The sequence below is a fragment of the Pelmatolapia mariae genome, linkage group LG2, assembly GCF_036321145.2.
Source record: "Pelmatolapia mariae isolate MD_Pm_ZW linkage group LG2, Pm_UMD_F_2, whole genome shotgun sequence".
Classification (NCBI taxonomy): domain Eukaryota; kingdom Metazoa; phylum Chordata; class Actinopteri; order Cichliformes; family Cichlidae; genus Pelmatolapia; species Pelmatolapia mariae.
Window position 1 is genome coordinate 2,288,258 of NC_086228.1, and position 20,340 is coordinate 2,308,597.

Consider the following 20,340-nt stretch of genomic DNA (forward strand, 5'->3'; position numbering starts at 1 on the left):
TTCACCCTCACTTCCTCTGTGTGTTCTGTTTGCCAGCCTGCCAACCTGTCTAGTTATTCGGTACTCCCAGTTTAGTTAGTGTTTTTCTGTTCTGCTTCATCCCAGCAATAAAGCTGTGTATTTTGAGTTTCTTCCGCCTCCGTGAGTCCTGCATTTTGGGTCCTCTCTTCCTGTCTGCCTACACACAGACATGACACCTTCACTGAACATTCATGTGATCACAAAGTAGAACGAGGAAAAGATCAAGATCAGTTTGAACTCAGTCGACAAAGACAAATAACACGTAAAAAATCTCATATTTACTGTGTGCTGCCTGATAGATCTCATTTTAAAATTGATTTATCTTTAACATAGAACTGTAATTATATTTTATTGGACTTTACAATGTTCAACTTTTTACTTTTTGTTTTCAGCATATTTTATATTCTTTAAGTTTGATCTAATATTAAGTTTATTTTCTCAGTGACTCCTGATGTTGGTGTTTATGGAGTTTTTAATGTGTTGATTTTTATGCTTTCATTTAAAAAGTGTAATTTTACTTTTTGTTTACTTTCCTGTAATTTTTCTGGATTTTTCTGTAATTTAGTTGCTTCATAAAACACAGTAAATGTTTATCAGCTATCAGACCGGCTCTTTCGGCTCGGCTCACTAAAAAGAACCGGCTCTTTCGCCCCCGAACCGGCCCTTCAGGTTGTTTTTTTGCTTTAATTAATTTATTATTACCAATAATATAAATTTATGCACAAAAGGAATTACTAATGTAAAAAAAAAAGTGGTTTTATTTATATATGTTTATATATAAATATATGCAGTGGCCCCTAGAGACAAAGCACGTACAAACTCCAAAACATATTTCTAGAGTTAACTGAACTTCCAAAACAGAGCTACCTAGATCACTTAAATTACACAATTGAAAGCATATGTGTATTGTTTGTATTTATACACAAGCACTCATATATATTCAAATAATTTAAAAAATAATGTTCATTTACCTGTTACTACCACACACCAAATCCGGTCGTTGGTACTTGCTGGCTTGTGTAGCCACTAGGTAACAAAAGCTCAACACTGCCCCCTAGCATCCTGGAGCACTTCTGTTGTGTTTTGGAGTTTTTACGTGCTTCTGAGTTTTTATGTGTTTTGGAGTTTGTATGTGCTTTGTCTCTAGGGGCCACCGTAAATATACTTTTATTTATTCACTCCACATAAAATGTAATAAATAAATCATATAATACAAAAACCAACTATTCACATTTCAACTTTTAACTATTTAAATTTTCAGGTTTTTCCTTTTAAACAAATTCAAAGTGAAACAACACAAAACACTGCAAACCACAACACAATTAAATATAAATTAAAATATGAAAACAAAAAGAAGATGCATATTTTCTGTCATATGGGCCTGCATGAATAAACTTTCTGAATCCTTTATCATCCGCAACTGAAAATAGTTGTGGATGATCACTATACATTTCTAATGTGACGTTGATGTCCCTGGCTCTCTTTCTCTCTCTCTCCCTCCCGCTCTGTTCCTGTGCTACTGCGAGTGTAACTACCGCCCCTCCCCCCTCTGCCCAGCGCAAAGCACAAGGCTCGCGTGCGGAGTGAAGCGGAAAAAAAGTGCGAGAGAGAGAGAGAGAGAGAGGGTGAGAGAAAGAAAAAAAACCAAGGCTCGCGATAAGGAGCCGGCTCGCGTCGTTCACGTCAAAGACCCGGCTCTAAGAGCCGTTTCGTTCGCGACCGACACATCACTACTGTATTCACACTGTGAGTTACAGCAAGAGGTGATTTTTAATCCTCTGCTGAGATTTAAAATCTTTCTTCCTCGTTTCAACATCAACATAAACTTTATGATCCTTGGAGGGCAATTGTGAACAGGCCTCTCGGTACAAACGTCAGTCAGTCAGCATCACTGATCTGCTTCAGTCTGACTGCTGAGCTGGAAAAAGCTGAACCTGAAGTTTTTTATTCTTCATCTTAAACATGTCAGCTCATCAGATACTGCCTGCATGCTTCTACACTGTCTGCTGTTTGAAAACAGATTTCACTGCATTTAATACCAACTTGAAGTTAAATGTGACTGAACAACATCAGAGGTAGAAGAAGCACAGATAGCTGTGGTCTGAAGACAGATGAACACAGCGTGTGAGAAATTGTTATCTTTACAAAAAACTTCCAGTAACTGTTTAGGAATTACAGACATTTTTATACACAGTCCCTCATTTTCAGAGACTCTAAACTGACTAACAAGTAGTTTGATAATCATGATTTGATCAACTGGTCCCTGAATCAAATTGACACCCTCTTCTCAACGAGAAGCCTGAGGTCGGGGTGAGCCCGATTATCTTGGAGGGACATTCCCTGCCAGATACATGATGGACAGGTGGAGGAACTGGAGGGTCATGTCCCTGGCGGTACTGTCGATCGAGGACAGGAGGAGGATCTACCTTTTCGGAACCATGATAACAGGGTTCTTGCTGATCAGAGCTGGCTTGGACCTGTGTGATGGACCGAGTCGAAAACAGGAGGAGTCACAGGAATTATTTGAAAAATAGGGTTCCCGTTTAAACCAAAAATTATATTTACAAAAGTAATAAATGTTGAACTCATAAAGTAGATCAAAGAAACAAAACTCAACCAACTAGGTAAAAGTGCAACTTAACAAACCAAATGGCTGCCCAAACAAACATAACTGACCTAAACATGAAATGACACACAAGGGTATATCTAATGGCTGATCAGACCACTATGACACATGAGGGGTAGCTAAACAAAACACAACTGTAAACAAGAAACAATGCAATACAGTCTGTTTGATAATAAACTAAAAACCAAAGAAGAAAAACATTAAACCCTAAACTCAAATATTTAATTAAGTGCAACTACTTTGTTTTTACATTAAAGAAAACACACATTCCCCCCCTTCAAGTGGTGGTGCAGTCCAATTATCCCTGTTGCATTTAATGCTTTCAAACCCTGGCCACCACATTTTGTCTGGCAACGACTTCAGAGTGTGGCCATGGGTTTGTCCATCACAACCACCTTTCTCATGATCACCATCACCCCATGAGGCAAGCATGGAGCTCCATACCGTGGGCGACTGATGGTCATTTGATATTTCTTCCATTTCTAAATAATCACACCAACAGTTGTCACCTTCTCACCGAGCTTCCTGCTGATGTCTAGTAGAACGTTCCTGGCTTCTTCAGGTCTACGGTCTTATCTGACATCCTCTGACAGATTTATGGTCAGATTTATAGATGTGAAACTGTGAGTGTTAAAAAACATTTCCTGAAGATGAAAGTTGAATTTCAATATGTTTTTTTTTTCTCTTTGTGCACCAATCTGTTCAGTAATGTTTAATTAATGTGCTTGTTAATATTACTTGAATGTTGTCTCGTCTGTCATGATCAGTAGCAGTAGCTGCAGTGTGTTGGTGCCACAAGGGGGCAGCAGAGTTTAAAGCTGCAGATATCAGACCGTTTGCGGTTGGAGTTGTTTCCTCTCAGAGACCCAGAGGCAGACGACAGAACAACTTCAGAGGATCGACGACTTCTGCTGTGAGTACACTGTGGGTCATCATGATGAATGCTAAATGATCCAGGTAGATCAGTTAAAGAGGCATTTCAGTCAGACAGACTGTCTGTCTTCATTCAGGGAGTGAAACACTCATTCTGTCAGTGTTTTAAAGCTAACCAGCGAGTGAAACTGAAAGCGAGTGCTGCCATTAATCAGCTCAGATAAAACAGGACGACCACACAGTAATGGAGTTTATTTATCTAATCCCAAATGTGGGGTGGCTGTGTCACTAATGTGTGAGTGTGGATGATAGTCTGTGGAAAACAAAAAGCAAACAGAAACCAAAACAAACAAACTGCTGGGGAGGAGAGAGAGAAAGTTACAGGGTGTGGTCCAACAGTCAGATTTCCTCAGGAAAGACGATAACTGAGTGAGGGCCCAAAAACTGCAGGTAATAATGTGGAAATACAGCCCGGTAGTAAGGTGGTAATAGTTCGGCAGCAAGGCAGAAACAAGAACGTAATAATGTGATAATTACTGGTGGAGGACATGTTTTCTGTAGGCTACCTGTTCATTTTTCTTTAGCTTTATTTATATTAATGTACACATCTCCAGTTATCCTCTGCTGCTGAGACAGTCAAATTAAGTTCTTCAAATAAGGTTCTTGGGAAATGATCTGGAACTTTATGCAACCTCTATAAATGGGACTGGATCATAACAGTTAGATGTGAAGGAATGCAGAGTGATCAGTGGACAGCTCCAAGTGGTGTTAAAACAAAAGTGATCAGCTACTCTGTGGATTTGGAGCAGTTACAGTTAGTTTTTTCTGAGGTTTATCAGAAAAACTTAGGAGCGTCTTCTCCAAACATGATATACCAGTGTACCCAGCAACACACTCAGACAGGAACTGGTTCATCCCAAAGACAAAACTCCAAAACACAGACTTAACAACGTGGTGTATGCTGTACAGTGCAGCGAGGAATGCCCAGACCTCTACATTGGAGAGACCAAACAGCCACTTCACAAGCGCATGGCACAACATAGAAGAGCCACCTCCACAGGACAAGACTCAGCAGTCCATCTGCATCTTAAGGATAAAGGTCACTCTTTCGAGGATGCCAATGTTCACATTTTGGACAGAGAGGACAGATGTTTTGAAAGAGGAGTGAAAGAGGCCATTTATGTCCACTGTGAGCGACCATCTTTGAACAGAGGTGGTGGTTTACGACACCAACTGTCTGCCATCTATAATCCAGTTTTGAGTTCCTTCCCAGACGCCTTAATGCCCACTCACATCCTGGGCCATCTGACCTCAGGAATTCGCATGATAAGGTGGGGCCAGGTTTCACAATGAGCTCACCCGAAACCCTGGCTGATTGTGACCCACACCCGTTTTCACACCTTGGCTCATGTGATTAGGTAGAGGATCATTAGGGGGTCCTTTGTCCCTCTTTGGGGGGATACTCCCACTGGGTTTAAATATGGGACTCTCCACCATTTGACCTGAAGAAGCTTCTCAGATGAGAGGTGAAACGTCTTCAAGCAACTTAAAGAAGTCCAGACGCTTTTCTTTCCAAGCTCCTTAGATTACAAACAACAGTAAACATGTGCACCACCTGTAATCTGACAGTGTTACTTTGAAGGTAGATCAGTTAAATATTTTTGAGTATTTACGTCAAAGGCTGAGAGAACCTGAAAGCTAAAAGGTGGAAATCTTATAAGAATTAATTTTCTAAAGCAGTTGAAACTCAGTAAGAATTTAAATATGTTTAAGAATTAATTCAACAATATTTTATAACACACATATGTTTAATCAGCAGTCCTTAAATACAAACACAGCAACATGAATAACTTTGATTTTTTTTCTCACAGATTCCTGTGTGTCCATAGTGTTTAGTGTTGTTCTCTAACATGTGGAAGGTCCTACTGTTTTTGGTTTTGTATATAAATAAATTTATTTAGTTTAATTGATCAATAAAGAGCTTTGAATGCCTGAACCTGCAGCTGTGTGCTTTCCAGTGGATCCACAGCTGTGCAGGATCACCATCTACTGATGTAATAAGGTTTTATCTTAGTATGTAAATGTATAAGAGGTATTATTGACAGTTATAAACAAAAACAGTTTGTTTCCATAAAACTGAACGTGCAGCATTTAACAACCTACTACACTGTCGCTGTCTCACCCAGGAGGTGCCAGGTGGAACTATTCCAGATGTTGTCACTTATAGTAATGAGTATAAACATAAACAGCTGGACCGCAGAAGAATCAGAAAAACATCCGCAAACTTCTTCTGTGTTGTCCAGGTTAGACTGAAGGATGGACGGTACATCAGGCAGTACGATGGAGGTGGCAGCGCTCGGTCGGCCTTTCAGCGTCGGGATGCTGTACGACTGTCGCAGTGACTCACTCATCCCTGGTAAGAATTCACATGAAAAGATTCTTCATGCATCACAAACTTTAATTATTTAAAGCCAAAAGTCTGAGATGGTCCAAATGTCTGAAAACACAAGAAAGCCAAAGAAATCCCAAATTGGCGACCTAATATTTTTTTTTAGTGCTGTCGGTTGGTAAATTTTTATATATCGCCCAACCCTGTCGTCCGTGCATGACCAGAACATCTCCCAGTCTACGTCGTCGAATGCATAGCTTCTGATTGGGCAGAGCAGTTTTTTCACCTCCCTTGTGACTACCTCATCCCTGCGTATGTTTTGTTTTTACTGAGGAAAATGGTGTTATTGTCAGACTTTCCAAAAGCTGGATGTAAAACAGTTTTGTAGCCCTGCTTGTACGGCTTGTAGCAATGGTCCAAAATTTTGTCTCCCCTCATCGGACATGTAACGTGTTGGTAAAAGTTCGGCATAACTTCTCTGAGGTTTGCTTTATTAAAGTCTTCTGCTATAATGAGGGCTGTGTCTGGATCTTTGTTTTAAAATGGACTCAGCACGTCATGTAGTTCAGACAGAGCCATATTTGTGTCTGCGTGGGGTGGGATGTGGACCGCCGTGGCGGGGCAGGTAATATGGGCGACACTTAATGCTCAGGTATTCCATATGAGGCGAGCAGCCACTGGAGCAAATAGAAATGCTTCTGGCATCGCACCACTTTCTGTTTACCATGAGACACACTTATCCAACTTTGGTTTTGCCTTTCTGTCTGTGCAGAACACTGAAAATGAGTCCAACAGAGTTGCGGCACGGTGAGCCATGTCTCAGTGAAGCAAGCATGTTGCAATCCCTCAGATCTCATTGGCAAGTAACTCTTGTTAAGAAGCGTTCTGCTATCATAAACTATTAAACCAGCTGACTTTGGAATATTAAACAAAACAATAAATAAATACAAAACTAAAAAAACGAGCAGGAAGGCGTCTGGACGTGGCAGGGCAATCTTATGAAATCCTTGTGTGTAATATGTGTACTCTTTATGCATTTAGGTCTCTCAAACTTGGTCTGGCTTTATTGTTGCATGTATGTAATGTTGATTTGAGGTGTAGACTTAATGTCAAAGTTTAAGGAGGTTGTTACCAGTGTGGCTAACCTGCTATTGACCTGTATGCCCACAAGATGGCTTGGATTGTGTTAAGGATAAAAACTTAAAGTATTAATATAAATATTATTTCCTTGATTATTTACTTTACTGTATGAATATTGGATCCCCGATAAATTGTCAGACTGTATTTGACTGACTGTTGTGTTCTAACAGAGATGCTGGAAAGACTTTATAAACGGTCCTTCCTGCTAGCACTGTTCAACATGACCTGTTTACTCAGAGCTTCCTGTCACAAACTATCCAATCATGTGTGAGTTTGTTTGTAGTCAGATTGGAAATGTAAACCACATACACTGGAGAAAAAAACCCACAAACTAATATTTAATTGGACCAACTTTAAATTTAATGTCAGCATTTTTTTTTTGCCGTGACATTAGTTTAATAAGTTTCTGCAGTGTCACATTTGTTTCAGAGCTGCATTAATTTTTCACTAAAACCTCTCAGTGTTAGTGATTAGGGCTGGGCCATATCATACTGTTCACGGTAATACCAGTATAATGTTGGGCAACGATAAGAAAATGAAATATGGCGATAGAATATGGGTAAAACGCGCATGCGCAGTGCCTTTGTTTTCATACGCACATGGTGGAAAAAGCATGGTGGCGACGGAGAACGAGGAGGGTGAAAGCGGATCGTTGAATGAAACGGATGAACCAGAACTGGTTTGTAAAAATGCTGCAACTTCAGTGGTGTGGAACGGGTTTAGCTTTCGTCCGTCAGATACACAACAAAGCACTATTTTTGGTAGCGCATGCTAGCGGGCCGTCGTTATTACCGTGTTTTTTGGGAAAATACGGCACACTTAAAATCAATCCTTTGATTTTTCTGAAAATCGACAGTGCCCCTTATAATCCCGTGTGCCTTATGTATGAACTCTGGTTGTGTTTACTGACCTCGAAACGATTTTATGGGCTACATGGCGCTCGAAAATCTGTCAAATGCTTTAGTACGACTTTGCTAAGCTGGAGTGATACGTACTGTGCTTCAACATAATATTACCGTATTGTGTGTGTATAACCTCTTTTTAAGTTTTGTGGATATTATACATGGTTATGCTGAGGATATGTCGGCCAGTTTCCACTGGAAATGCCTTTTGGTTAAACTGTCAGCAAGGAATTTGCATTTGCACTGTTACATTTTTATATAACTTTAATGCACATAAAAAACAGCTGCTTGTTTCAGTGAAAATACATTGATTTTTTTTTTTTTTTGCACGAATAAAGTTGTGGAGTTGTAAAGTATTTTGTCTAGTGTCAATTATACCATCAGTTATATCGTTATCGCAAATTTTCAAATGTATATCGTGATAAATATTTTTGGTCATATCGTCCTGCTCTATTAGTGATGGGATAATCAAACCGGTACATAAAGTTTTCTCCAGCACATCCTAAAGATGCCCAGTGAAAAATATTACCAGCTGAAGATTTTGTTGTTGTTCTGATGTTGTACTTATGAATTCTTTGATATGACGTGTTTATAGTTTACTCTGAAATACCTGGTCTGAACTCTTAATTTATTATCTTTTCTTCCACTGTAGTTTTATTTATGTATGAGGAGGAATCGTGACATCTGTTTAATATCATGAAAGTACACTGTAAATACTTTTACAACACAATGTTCTTGATGTTCTGAGGAACTGATCTATGAATAGTTTGTATGAGGAGGAAATAATAACACTATCTATTCACGAGGTATTTAAAATAATCTTTTCTAGAATATTAATAACTCTGATGAAGACTTTGAGCTCTTTAATGGAAATAACTCAGTTGATCTGCTTTATCCAGATGTACCAAAGCTCTGTGCTTCATTTACTATTTTCATTTCATTTTTCTGATTATCACAAAAAAAGAAAAGAAAACAAGGAAAGTAATTAAAAAAAAAACAACAACAGCAGAAGTTTGAGAAGTTTCCTCAGAAACCTGTCATTAGAGTACCTGAAATTATAAAAGATATAAAGAGACTGCTTTATTTGGCTGATTTATAGGCAGATTTCACAAATAGAAAAATCTATTTTTAATTGTCTGATTTAATTGATGGAGTCCTGCTATTAATGTTTTTGCTACTTGTGCAGGACTGACTCTGTGGGACCGCAGTGATCTCAAGGGAGATATTGGAGAAAGACCACAGGCCTCTAATGAGTTTGAAATTGTTGCATCTGAATCAATTTCTGGCAAATCTTCAGCTCTAAATGTTGATGCTTCACTGAAGGCAAGTTTCCTGAGTGGACTGGTTCAGGTTGATGGATCTGCCAAATATCTGAATGATAGTAAATCTTCCAGAAATCAGGCCAGAGTAACACTGAAGTACAAGGCAACCACAAAGTTCCAGCAGCTGTCCATGAATCATCTTGGAAGAGGAAATGTGAAGCATCCATATGTTTTTGATCAAGGCTTAGCAACACATGTAGTCACAGCTATTCTTTATGGAGCACAAGCTTTCTTTGTGTTTGACCGTGAAGTTTCTGAACACGAAAATCATCAAGATGTTCAGGGCAACTTGAAGGTGATCATCAAGAAGATTCCCTTACTTTCTGTAGAGGGTGAAGGTTCCCTGAAGATGGAAGAGAAGGACAAAGAAAGTGTTGATAAATTCTCCTGCAAATTTTATGGAGACTTTTGTCTTCCAAAACCACCAACAACCTTTCAAGATGCAATAAAAGTTTACCAAAGCCTGCCAGGATTACTGAAAGAAAATGGAGACGAAGCTGTACCAGTGAAGGTCTGGCTGCTGCCACTGACATGTTTAGATTCTTCTGCTGCTAAACTCGTCCGTCAGATCAGTATAGGATTAGTTCAAGAAGCACAGAGAGTCCTGGAGGACTTCAGTGAGGTGGAAATGAGGAACAATGATGTACTGGGAACCAGCACTGCACAGCAGTTCCCACAGATTGATAAAAAAATGAAAACTTTTAAAGAAATGTGCTCTGAGTTCAAGCTGGAATTCAAACAAACTTTGGCCAAGAAACTTCCATCAATCCGAGGAGGAGGAGAAGAGGAAGCTGAGCTTGCAGAGATCCTGAAGAAGAGACATTCTTCACCTTTCAACAGCAAAAACCTGAACGAGTGGATGGACTGTAAAGCGAGAGAAATCTACACATTAATGTCTTTTACCAGGATGATGAAAAACACCAAAATCATCTCGTCTCAAAATGATCTGTACAAGGAAAGTCTCAGTGCAGAGCATGTTGTGTGTTTTGTTTTCACCTCTCTGGGAAAGGATGAACCGTACCTCTCAGCTTTATCAAAATACTTAAAAGGAGAAACCAACCCAGACCTTCAAGATCCTCACACTCATGATGTAGAGAAGGAACAATGGTACGCCTCAAAAGAACTAACAGCTGAAATGAGGAGAAAAGCAAAACTCTTCAGTGATTTTGCAGAGGCCAACAAGGAGAACAAGAACATGAAGTTCCTGACAGTGGGTTTAACTAATGAGACACAGGAAGGTTCCAGCATCTACCTTTATGAAGGTGGATTCACTGTCAGTGAGAACTTTGAGCCTCCTTCAAAGCCTGAAACTGTGACAGCAGCTGACAGAAACCACAACAGTGTGACACTGAAGATTTCTCCACCCAGGTTTGGAGCAGAGAACATCACCTCCTACTCTGTTGAGTACTGTGTCAGTGGAGAGGATGGATGGCAGCAGAAGACACAAGCAAAGGCTGAAGAAGTCACAGTGAGAGATCTGAAGCCAAACACAGAGTATGTGTTCAGATGCAGAGCAGTGACCTCAGCAGGTGTCGGGCCGGATAATCAAGTTTCTATTAAAACCTTACCCTGCAGCCCTCCTGGAAAACCTCGAGTTGAACCAAATTCATCTGAGATATCAGTGAGCTGGGAGAAACCTGCTGAGCTCGGAGAGGATGTGCAGATATTGAGCTACATGGTGGAGTATTCAAAAACAGATGATAATGAGGAAGCTCTGCAGTGGAACCAAACAGAGTCAGCAGGTGAAAAGGTGATCCTGTCAGGTCTTCAGACAGATACAGAATATGCAGTCAGGGTCAGATGTGATTGTGGTTCATCTGGAAGAAGCAAAGAAAGCATCACTGTTAAAGTCTACACAACATTTAACCGCCTTGCAGAACTTCTCAGGATTAAAAGTGAAAAGATCAAATCTGATTCCCCCTCAGTTTACAAACTGCCTCTGACAGAAGAACACATGAACATAGATGGATGCAGGAAGTTTAACTTTGGAGAAGAAACTGAGGGGCAGAATCGTACAATAATACTTTTTGGAGCGACTGGATCAGGAAAGTCCACTCTGATCGATGGAATGATCAACTACATTGTTGGTGTCGAGTGGGAGGACAGTTTCAGGTTTAAATTCATTAATGAAACTCAGTCAACATCACGAGCTCACAGTCAGACCTCTGAAGTCACTGTTTACAAAATCAACCACCAGGATGGATTTAAAATCCCGTTCTCTCTGACCATCATTGACACTCCAGGCTTTGGAGATACAAGAGGCATAGAAAGAGACAGAGAGATCACAGAGCAGCTACGTAATCTCTTCTCTGCTCAGCGTGGTGTCACTGACATTGATGCTGTGTGTTTTGTAGCACCAGCTGCTCAAGTGAGATCCACAACACAGAAATATGTGTTTGATTCAGTTTTCTCAATCTTTGGCAAAGATGTGGCAGAAAACATCAGGATTGTGGTGACATTTGCAGACGGTCAGAGACCTCCAGTTCTAGAGACGATCAATGCTGCAGGAGTCCCATGTCCTAAGTTCAACAATTCAGCCTTGTTTGCACACAACAAATCATCTGAAGGAGACAGAAGGAGTGATGATGGTAAAGGAGGACGTTTTGATCAGATGTTTTGGGAAATGGGGGCAGAAAGCATGAAGAATTTTTTTGCTGCTCTGAATCTCATAAAAACAAAATGTTTGACACTGACAAAGGAGGTCCCCAGAGAAAGAAAGCAGCATGAGATTTTAGTTGAAAATATGCAGAAGCAGGTGAAACTTCGGTTAGCCAAGATGGAGGAGATAAAAGAGACAAGTGAGAAACTTAAAGATCATGAAGCAGAGATTAGGAGAAATGAGAACTTTGAGATTGAAGTTACTGTTCCAAAAATTATAAAAAAGGACATTTTGGGCAAAAAAGAGTATGTCACCAACTGTTCCAAATGCATTGTCACCTGTCACTACCCCTGTCCCATACCAGCTGGTGCTGATAAAAGACGCTGTCATGCAATGGGACCAGATGGAAATTGTACTCAGTGTGCAGGCAAATGTCCCTGGTATGTGCATCATAATATGCCTTTCAGATGGGAGATTCAACAGGTTAAAGAGAAAACAACACTGAAAGATATGAAAGAAAAGCACCAGAAAGCCACAGGGGAGAAGATTACTTTTCAAGGACTGGTTGGCAGTCTGAAGGATCAATATAAAAAATTTCAGGCTGAAGAGGTGAAATTAATGGAGAGGTCCGCCAAGTGTCAGAACAGACTTAGAGAGATAGCGCTTAAACCAAACCCTCTGTCCACTCCAGAGTACATCGACATTCTTATTGAAGGAGAGAAATCTGAGGCCAAACCAGGCTGGAAGAAACGAGTTGAGTCTCTGATGGAGATGAAAAGAAAAGCAGAGCTCATGGCCAAAATAGAGAAAGGAGAGAAACTCCTTGATCATTTATAACTCCAGAACTAAGACAACAACCAGTTCTATTTACTTATTTACTGTATGATGGCAAACAAACTATTTTTATCTATCAATTTTTAAATCAACATAACTTTACATAAACGAGTGATTATAACTGCACTGTTGAAAGATTAAAGACACATTTATTTATGTTAAAGAAAAGCTTTAACATAATAGGATGTGTATTTGCATGAGAAAAAATTCAAATGTACTTTGTGCTAACAACAGTTTCAAAGTTTTTATTATGATATTCACCTTAGCTTTAGATATTAGTTTCATTATAATTTCACTGTAGATGGATGACAATGTTTAAAATTGTGTTTGTGTTGCAAACTTCATTTTGTTATTTTTTTATGTTTATGTTCTTATGATTTGAAACATGCGGCCCATCAGAACGACTCATAAAGATTTATTACAATAAAATTCACTTGCTTTTACTGTAAAAGACATCAAGAAAGCAGCTGATTTAGAAATTTTATGCTTATCAATAGGGCAAAATGTGTAGACAAGGCTTTTTGTTTCAATTCTTAATTCAGCTGTTTTGAATTGTACTTCCTGCAGTTATATCTTAATAATTTGCATTAATATACGTTATGCAAATTTGCCCAATATGAACAACATTAAACTGATTAAAACTGATTTAAAAAATGTTGTTCTCTGATCTTTCAGTTTGTTTTTCCATCTCCAACTCAATAATATCTGTGCTGCACATCATTCCATAAAACAAATCATAAAAAAGTGCAAAAAAACAAACAAACCAGCATCCCCACCTGTCTGTATACGTTTTATTTATATACAGAGCTATGAAAATGTGTGATGATATTCATTTGGACGTTTTCAGTGGGAGAAGCATTTCTTCATCATCCAAGTGACTTCTTCAGTCTCAGCTGAGTGCAGGTTTCCCCAGTTATAAGGTTGTGGTATGTGGATGACACCTGGGTAAAAAATCAAATCTCAGGATGTACCACATTTCACATTAACTCGGTGGACCAACACATCAAATCCACCAGGGAGGATATGAAAAGTGGCAGGTTAGCCTTCTTAGAACACCATCCCCACTGACACAGCGGCCAGGTAGGCAGAAGAACATCAAGAAGGCCCTGAGTAAATGTGCTTATCCCAGCTGGACTTTTGTCAAAGCTGGAAAGACACCTAAGGAAAGCTCCAGCTGATCCAGGAGAGAAGGACAACCGCTGCCCAAGCGAAAACCTGTAGTGATCCCATATGTGTCAGGAGTATCGGAACAGTTGAGACGCATTTTTTCTAAACACCGGGTCTCTGTGGCTTTTAAACCCCAAAACACGCTGCGTCAAAAATTGGTCCACCCCAAGGATCGGGTCCCCCGACACAAACAGAGTAACATAGTGTACGCTGTTAAGTGCAGGAGGATTGCCAGGATTTATACATCGGGGAAACCAAACAACCTCTAGCGAAGCGGATGGCACAACACAGAAGAGCTACCTCGTCAGGCCAGGACTCTGCAGTTTATTTACACCTACAGGCCAGTGGACACTCTTTCAATGATGAGGATGTACACATCCTGGACAGGGAGGAACGCTGGTTTGAGGGCGGCGTCAAGGAGGCCATTTACGTGAAAAGGGAAAGACCATCTCTGAATCGAGGAGGGGGCCTAAGGGTACATCTTTCGCCATCTTACAATGCTGTGATTGCAGCCATTCCCCAACTCTCTGTGAATGGTACTCATGGCCATTGATCAGTGTTCTTTGATCAGTGGGTTTTGGTCAGTGGTTGTTGATCAATGGTCATGAGAATTTGCATAATTATGATTAAGGAACTGACCTCAAGCCCATTGTTCATTCAGTGGGCTGGTTTCAGTTAAGATAAGATAAGATAAGATAACCTTTATTAGTCCCACACGTGGGAAATTTGTTTTGTCACAGCAGACAAAACAAACAAAACAAATTTATTGTACAAATGTACTGTTTATAAGGCTGGGGAAACCTGCTGGGGAAACCTGCAGGCAGCTGAGACTGAAGAAGTCACTTGGATGATGAAGAAACGTTTCTCTGTTGCCACGAAATTATGGAGTCAAATCAGGGCCATAATGTTTGTGTAGTTAAAAGAAAAATTTGAAATCGAAAATATGTAAACTGAAAGCAAAAGTCACATTTTTAGAGTGAACTTTGAAAAAGAAAGAGTTGGATTTAAAATAAAATCAAACGTTTTGAATATTTGTATTAACTGAAAACCCAATGGTTCTTTTATCTATAATTTCTCTGAGTAAACTTTATTTAAAAATTTTCAGTAATCTTTTTTTCATTATTATTATTTTTAAAAAATCTATTCAGTCTCAGATTACATTTTTTCAGATTCAGATCTTTTAAATTAATGTACAAAAAAAAATTCTTCAGGTTCGGATTTTTCTCTCAGCTTCAATTTTTTTTTTTCACTTTCAGATCTCTATTTTTCAGTTACAGACTTTTGGCCCTGTTTTGGCCTGGTGGGCGTGGCTACACAGAGAGGGGCGGGGAATCATGAGTGACAGCAGACCGCTGCAGGCTCAAGATGGTCCATTTTTCATGTTGCCTTCAGGAAACCTGGGAATGAACATAATTGATCAAACACCTCCTGCACTGTATTATTTGATAATGTTTAGAAAACATGTCATGCATAACTGCTAAAACTCAGTTACTAAAGCTCTTTCAAGCAGTAATGTGTACAAATTACGCCGTAACTGATCAATTATGAGACGTTTTCCCAGCCACTACGTGAGAAGTGGTCATTTCCCATGCTCTCAAAGTAGCGCGCATTGTATCGGGTGGGGGCTGCTGTTAACTTGTCCCTCAGTGAACGATGGCGTCGTCTTCCAACAACACTGCTGGCGCGAACAATCAGGTGAGTGTTTAAGTTTGGAACAATTACACTGCAGTCTGTGAATACTACGAATTTAAGAAGTGGCTATTGTTACTGTTATTTTTTTTTTCTGTTTTTTTATTTTATAACGTTTTTTGCTGAAATGCTAGCTCAACAGAAACGCCTCGCTATCATTTTCGGCTGAAACTTACGTCCTAGTTGATCTGTAAGCTTGGAGAACAACAAAGTTAGTGAAGTAACGTAAAATTCTTTGTATTTAATTTAGGAGCAGCTAAAAAGAGAGATGCTTCAGCGACTACTGCATAAAGTTTCCCAGGTCATGCACAGACAACCCCTCGATGTGGACTATTTGCAGTTTGTTATCGACCATGAGATGGTCCTTTTAAGATCTTTGTCCGATCAGGTTGAGATCCCTCAAAGTATTATAAATGCTCTGATAGAGCTGTCAACTGTGCTCAGTATGGAGGACGTCAATGAACAAACCCCCTCTCAGATGTCAGTGTCAGAAGGAAAGCTGGGACGTCCAAATTACAATGTATCGCCTGTACAGCTCCAGATACTGACAGAAATGTTCTTATCAATCACCCAAATTGCAAAACTTCTTGGAATATCTGTGAGGACAGTGAAACGTCGTTTGCATGAATATGGCATTTCCATAAAGCAGTGCTACAGTACAACAAGTGATGAAGAGCTGGACAATTTAGTAAGATCTATAAAGACAAGAACACCTCATGTTGGATACAGGATGATGAAAGGGATGCTTCAAGCCATGGGCCACCATGTACAGTGGAAGAGAGTGTACTCGTCAATGCACCGTGTGGACTCTGCTGGTATTTTCTCAAGAATGACAAGGCTGGGATTTGTGTTCCGAAGGACATATTCAGTGCAAGGTCCTCTTTACTTGATGCATATAGACACAAACCATAAACTAATAAGGTAGGATGAAGTCTGACAATACTGCTAAATACTGAATTATGTTTTATACCTGTTAATGCCCTAGTTGTTGTTTTTTGTTGTTCTTTTTACAGATTTGGCCTGGTGATATTCGGAGGGATAGATGGGTACTCAAGAAAGGTGATTTTTCACTTTCAAAATTGAGCTGAATGAGATGTTAATTGAAAAGTGAAATACTTGTGTTTTGGTCTACCATAAAACTTACCATATACTGTAATATAGAGATCCTTCTGTAGAACAAAATGTTCCTAATCTGTTTATGTTTGTCAGTATTTGGTGACTATAAATGCTTGGTAAACTAATTCTTCAAGTTGCTAAAAGGATTTTTTTTTTTTTACCCTTTGCATTTGGGTGAATAGTTGATTACAAGTACTGCTACATCTCATGGCAGCTTGCTACCTTGGGAATTATGTAGCCTGCTTTTTTTCTTGTACTTATAAATATAAAATAAATGTACCAAGCTACAATACCTGATAAACATGTTTCTATCTTTAATTATAGTAACTTGACTTGACCAAGTTTCCACTTAATGATATTTACATCTCTAGATCATGTACCTGGGTGCTGCTGCCAACAACAGAGCATCAACTGCACGCGCTTTCTTCTTGGAGGCTGTACAAAAGTATGGCTTTCCATTGAGGTAAAATCTACACAAAATTAATTTTCACAATGATTGTGCAAATGTGTAAATATGATCCCCCCCCCCTTGATTAGCAGTGTAATTATTTTGACATGCAATATGTAAACTGTAGCCTATATGATCAGTTGTTTATACATCCCCATACAGTTGTTTAAATGGTTCAAACATTTAGAGTTCTTGAAAGGTGTGCTTATACAGAGCTGCACACTGTTGAATGACCAAAACAATAAACTTCTAATAACCAGTCTAAAGTAAAATTATATTAAAAACACAAAGGCTGCAATAAATTTTAAGAGTGACATGTTTTTTTTAGATTTAAAACAAATTGTACTGTCGATGTTTAATTTTGTTTCAGAGTTCGAGGGGATCAAGGAGTGGAAAATGTTGGAATAGCAAGATGCATGTTCACCATCCGGGGCTGTGGAAGAGGAAGCTTTCTGTCAGGCAAGAGTGTTCACAACCAAAGGTATGTGTAGTATTTGTATAAATGTCCCATGGAAATAAGAAAAATGTTCTTATATATTTTTCAATTCAGTGAATTTCTGGGTAAAATTCTGAAAACGTTGCCATATTTTGATGTTGAACAGAATAGAGCGCTTGTGGCGAGATGTGTGGATGGCTGTTTCAAGCGTGCACTATGAAACCCTTCACAACCTCGAGGATGAAGGCCTTCTGGATCCAACTGATGGTGTCCACATGTTTTGTGCCCAACATACATTTCTTCCACATCTGCAGAGGGATCTGGATGTCTTTAGACAGGGTTGGGATAACCACCCTCTAAGGAGAGAGAGGAATCTGTCCCCACAACAACTGTGGACACTGGGACTCCACCAGAATCCAGTTGATACTCCAGACACAGTGGAGGTACTAAAACAAACATAAATTATACAATCCCTCTTTAATCAAGTTTCAAAAAGTGCACTTGGAGATGGCATTTGCCCTTCAATTTTGTCTTCAGCAATGAAACACTGCTCCGTCAGATTCAGGTCAAGTGATTGACGTGGCCACTGCATAACATTCCACTTCTTTTAACTATTTGTTTTTTTTCTGCAGAATGCTTTAAGTGATTGTCCATCTGGACCATCAAGTGCTGCCTCATGAGTTTCGAAGCATTTGGCTGAATATGAGCAGATATATTGCCCAAAACACTTCAAAATTTATCCTGCTGTTTTTGTCAGGAGTTGCTTCACTAAATACAAGAATATCACATCCCTGGCCATGGAACATCAGAGAAGCCAATTGTTCCATTACTTTTGGTCCCTTAAGTGGAAGGCACATATGAAAACAGTTCAAATACCTCTGCAGTTATAGCCAATCGTGTTAGTTTCATTTCAAATCCATTGCGTGGCATACAGAGCCAAAAGTAGAATTCCCATGTTCCAATATTTATGGAGCTGACTGTTTGTCTTGAATTTCCCAACACTGTTTTTGAATTGTCATTTGAAATATCTTTTTTTTTTTTAAATCATCACAGGAAATCGAGGATGCGTACTTGGATGTCAACTCTATTGGTGAGCTGGATGGGAGCAATCCTGGAGTAATTCTTCCATCTGTTGAATGTCCTCTATCTGAGGAGGACATGGCAAGACTAAGAGACACTGTCAATGTAACAAGGCCCTCTCAGTCACATGGCCGAGACATTTATTTGGATGTACTTAACTTTGTACTAACTCACCGTTCCTAGGCGGCAACATTTTTATTTTGAGTTTTCAACCCAGAGAAGGTTCATGAATAGCTCAGACTTTTATTTGATGTGATATACATTTAAAATGAACCTGCCAGGAAATTTTTATGTGAACACTCAAACATCACATTACAAACTATTTTTTTTGTCTCTGGCACATTTTTCAACAGTGAACCTGTATGTTTTTGTGTGCTTCATGCCACTCATTAAAGAACTCTGGCTGTCAATCTCCAACTTTGAAATGTGCTTCCTGAACATTAAATGGAAGGAGCAGCATTTTGAGTTACACATTGATAGACAATGCTATGCTTTACACATTGTTAAATTCCTGGCCAAGATGAAAAGCCTCCAGCAGAACCATTCTGAATTGACTATAGGACTTCATATGTTTCACAGGCAGGACAATGGTCTTAGCACAGGATGACACAACAGGATAGCAGATGCTGTGATTTCCAAAGTCAGCTTCACAATTGTGATTAAATTTTACCACCACAGCAAAGTCCTTCTTCTCTGAGGGGAGGAGAGGAACATGGCCTTGACCGGTGATCCATTGCAGAAACCTGGCAGGTGTGATAGATCTTGGGCCATCTTCGTCAGCTACATGTTCTTGACCTTCTGTTAGGATAAGAGTGAATTTTAAGACGTTTTGAAGAACCCTGGCCTTTTGGACAAAAAAAATATCTAAATATTTGAATTCGATACAAGTGTAACTTTTGTCACAAAAACCTTAGAATATAATTTTTGAATGTGACAACTATAAACTAGACAAAAATAACCATTTACCTTCTGACTCATAAAGCAAGTCCTGAATGAAGTTAACCAGGTCCAGCTCAACCTGATGCTTGGAGGTTCCCTTCTCACTCAGCTGAGGGTGAATGGACGCCATGACAAACTCGGCATTAACCTATGATGATATTAGAAAGCAAAGCAACCCAATGGTTTGATTACTTCAGGGCTGCAGTATTCGGGCCCTAGAACTTTTCCACAGTTTGTCACATTATAGCCACAAACATGAATATATTTTATTGGAATTCAACATAAAAGACCAATAAAAAGTGGTAAACAATTGAGAATTGTAACAAAATTCATCCATGATTCCAAACATTTTTTTTACAAATAAATAACTGAAAAGTGTGGTGTGTGTAATTATTCAGCCCCCTCAGTCAATACTTTTTAGACACACCTTTTGCTGCAATTACAGCTCCCAGTCTTTTAGGGTATTTTTCTACCAGCTTTGCACATTTACAGACTGACATTCTTGCTCATTCTTCTTTGCCAAACAGCTCCAGCTCAGTCAGATTAGATGGACAGCGTTTGTGAACAGCAGTTTTCAGATCTTGCCACAGATTCTGGATTGGATTTAGATCTGGACATTGACTGGGTCGTTCTAACACATGGAAATGTTTTGTTTTTCTATTGTTGCCCTGGCTTTACTGTATGTTTAGCAATCATCAGGAAATGTCTATGGGCAACTGACTACACTGAGACCAAAGGGGGCTGAATAATTACACACAC

At 39.3% G+C, this 20,340-nt stretch overlaps 2 protein-coding genes across 2 annotated transcripts; both read left to right on the top strand.

The window, feature by feature from the left end:
• Positions 1-3,529: 3,529 nt before the first annotated feature.
• On the top strand, positions 3,530-13,267 carry LOC134634662 (uncharacterized). The gene is made up of 3 exons (XM_063483984.1): positions 3,530-3,560; positions 5,824-5,936; positions 9,138-13,267. Exons 2-3 carry the CDS (start codon positions 5,837-5,839, stop codon positions 12,707-12,709), a joined length of 3,672 nt encoding a protein of 1,223 aa, XP_063340054.1. The 5' UTR covers positions 3,530-3,560; positions 5,824-5,836; the 3' UTR covers positions 12,710-13,267.
• Positions 13,268-15,302: 2,035 nt separating this feature from the next.
• On the top strand, positions 15,303-18,826 carry LOC134634674 (uncharacterized). Its single transcript, XM_063483994.1, has 7 exons — positions 15,303-15,568; positions 15,813-16,483; positions 16,576-16,621; positions 17,050-17,141; positions 17,497-17,607; positions 17,729-18,005; positions 18,616-18,826. The coding sequence occupies exons 1-7, from the start codon at positions 15,527-15,529 to the stop codon at positions 18,823-18,825; spliced, it is 1,449 nt and encodes a 482-aa protein (XP_063340064.1). The 5' UTR covers positions 15,303-15,526; the 3' UTR covers position 18,826.
• The last annotated feature ends 1,514 nt before the right edge of the window (positions 18,827-20,340 follow it).